Below are 2,546 nucleotides of genomic sequence, written 5' to 3' on the forward strand. Positions count from 1 at the left end.
ACTTGATTCATCCCTTTGGATCAGCCTATTTGGGCACATGTAGCCAGTCCCATGGGTTTTCTCATCAGATGGGAGACCTGGATCAACCATATCACCCTTCCAGCTGGGATAATAGTAATACAGCATATAATGTTGAGATATTAGGAGTTATAGAGTCATAGTTTCGCAACGGTTTGTTCAGATCCTTGGTGCTTTTATATACTTGAGGAGCTCGATCTCTCCATCTAATACTTTAAGGATTTTTATTAGACCTTTCAACATATAGAACACGAATTATTAATGTAATGTATGGATTACATACCTATCAAAAAAAAAAAGTATGGATTACATGATCTGTAAGGGTTTTGATTGCAAGTTCATGAGCTACCCCTTATTCTGTCATTCATCAAATCGCAGTTGAATATCCTCTTCTACTTCCAATCAGTCCATTTGTGATGCAAATTGGCCCTGAGAAAGCTTAGACATTTGTGTCTCCAAAATGGTTTCTGAATACACCTCTTATATCTGCATCAGCTCTTCAAGGTACAATCTGCAACCCTCTATTTAGGATCAGAAGAACCCTAGAGCACTTTTTAGGGTTTACCTATGCCCTAGGATTGAATGCATTAAAAATGCCATTGAAGAGAACTAAGACCTTTCTCAAGTGTGTCAGCCCATTACTGATTTTTTACCAAAATTGAAATCTCTCCTGAGTCCATTTTACAATGGATCAGAATCTTATGGAGTAAAATTCCAACCCTGTAAAAAGGGCGTTTTGGTGCATGAGAATCCCACATGTGTGAGATTTGGGGGGGAAAATCTGAGAATATCAAGAGGCTGTTTTTATCGCTTGATCAACAAGCTTGTAAAATTCTAAGCCTGTAACTCTGTGAGAACTCCAATTCTACATGACCACGTAGAACACTACCTCCACATATACATCATATCATGTAAGGGTCATAAGATTAATCTATCTTATGTTTGAATTTATATATTTTTATTATTCATGAGGATAAGAAGTTGATATCTTAAGGAAATAATGAAATGAATAGTTGGCCTTGTGACTTTTGAATTGTAGATGTTTATACCAACTCGGAGGAGTGGGAGGCGACTTCCTCTCATACCCCATATTAAAAATAAATAAAACGAAAGGAAAATCTAATATATAAATGATACTTGCAAGAAAAGAAATAGCTTATAGGCTTAGCAAATATCTCAGTCTCCTTCAATGTATATGAGAGAGAGAGAGAGAGAGAGAGAGAGAGAGAGAGAGAGAGAGAGAACCCATATAGATATTAAGTCAAGCCAAATCAGGCAAAAAAACAAAAGAGAAGAAGTGAAAGAAACAACATGAATTCATTGATCACTATATCAAAATCTAGAGACATGAAGAAAAATAAATCAAAGAATAGAAATGTTAAGTGATATAAACTCAGCATAGATATGAACTCAAGACACTATTGTTCATTTGCTCCCATATATTTACAACAGAGTTGTTGACTGTGTGAAAGGTGGAGAGCTGAGGATCAAAGTGGGAGATAGAGAATTCTGTGAACTCTGTCAGTAAAACAACCAAGGATCTCACATTAGAACCAGAACCCAACTCATGAGAAGAACTTAATTCATTTTCTAACTAGGACAGATGTGATTCACCAAGCCCAAGCATATCCATGTGAGAAGAATTAGAAGGAAGCAAAGGGAATTCACTAAGACCTTGAATAAAACTATCAAGATCTCCAAACCCACTGAAGAAACCAGTTGTTGAATTCTCACCTCCCCACATCTCTCTTTCTTCTTCTTCTTCTTTGATTCTCTGAGACCCATCTTGTAGATCTCTCGTTTTGGTGGGCTTGAAGCTAGAAATCAGTGATTCTTCTCTGCTAATAACACTCTTTGCTTTCTTCTTGTTGCTGCGTTTGTGATCTGGGGGCTTCCCAGTGAGCCTCTGTACAAGCTCTCTGAAATTGGCTACATCAGTCTTTATGATCTCCGGTGCAAATACGTGAACTATTCTGATCTTTGGCTGGAATTTCGATATTACGTGAGAGCCTTTGTGCATGGCTAGTGCTGAAGAAATCCTGTTGGGTTCACATGTGTGAGGCTTCATCATCTCTTTCATGGCTTCTATTCAATTTTCTTCTGATGGAACTTTTGAGAGAGAGAAGGGTTGCTTTGGGGAAGGTGGGGTTGGCGATGGTTCTTGGAGAGAGGGGGTAAGGGGATATAAATAGAGGTGGAAGATGGGCTTTATAGTTTAATGACTTTTTTTCTTTTGGTAGGATAGTTTAATGACTTTAATCCAAAGAGAAAGGGAAATTTTGAAAAGCACAAAAGGGTGCCTGTTGGAAGCAAGGATTGGATGAATAGTTAAAATGACAGAAGCACAGAAGAGTCAACAAAGTAGGTAATGGTTTTTAAGAGAGAGAAGAGAGAAGAGAGGAGAGACGCATATCCAGTAGGACCAACACAAATGTACAATGGGTCCTTTTCTTGGGGTGGTGGGAGGTGGGGTAGGGAACGTTCTTTCATTTTAACAATTAAATCTGCTATAGAGACTTAGAGAGAAG

General features: G+C 38.0%; 1 protein-coding gene across 2 annotated transcripts; it reads right to left on the bottom strand.

The window, feature by feature from the left end:
• Positions 1–1,316: 1,316 nt before the first annotated feature.
• LOC122060895 (VQ motif-containing protein 25-like) lies at positions 1,317–2,179 on the bottom strand. 2 transcript variants are annotated; one of them, XM_042624006.1, is made up of 2 exons: positions 1,753–2,179; positions 1,317–1,536 (listed from the first exon to the last, which is right to left on the bottom strand). In XM_042624006.1, exons 1-2 carry the CDS (start codon positions 2,096–2,098, stop codon positions 1,412–1,414), a joined length of 471 nt encoding a protein of 156 aa, XP_042479940.1. In that variant the 5' UTR covers positions 2,099–2,179; the 3' UTR covers positions 1,317–1,411. The 2 variants fall into 2 exon arrangements, with proteins under 2 accessions (XP_042479940.1, XP_042479939.1); XM_042624005.1 differs by having other exon boundaries at positions 1,317–2,179.
• Positions 2,180–2,546: the final 367 nt, after the last annotated feature.

Source organism: Macadamia integrifolia, chromosome 14, assembly GCF_013358625.1.
Source record: "Macadamia integrifolia cultivar HAES 741 chromosome 14, SCU_Mint_v3, whole genome shotgun sequence".
In the NCBI taxonomy this organism is placed as follows: domain Eukaryota; kingdom Viridiplantae; phylum Streptophyta; class Magnoliopsida; order Proteales; family Proteaceae; genus Macadamia; species Macadamia integrifolia.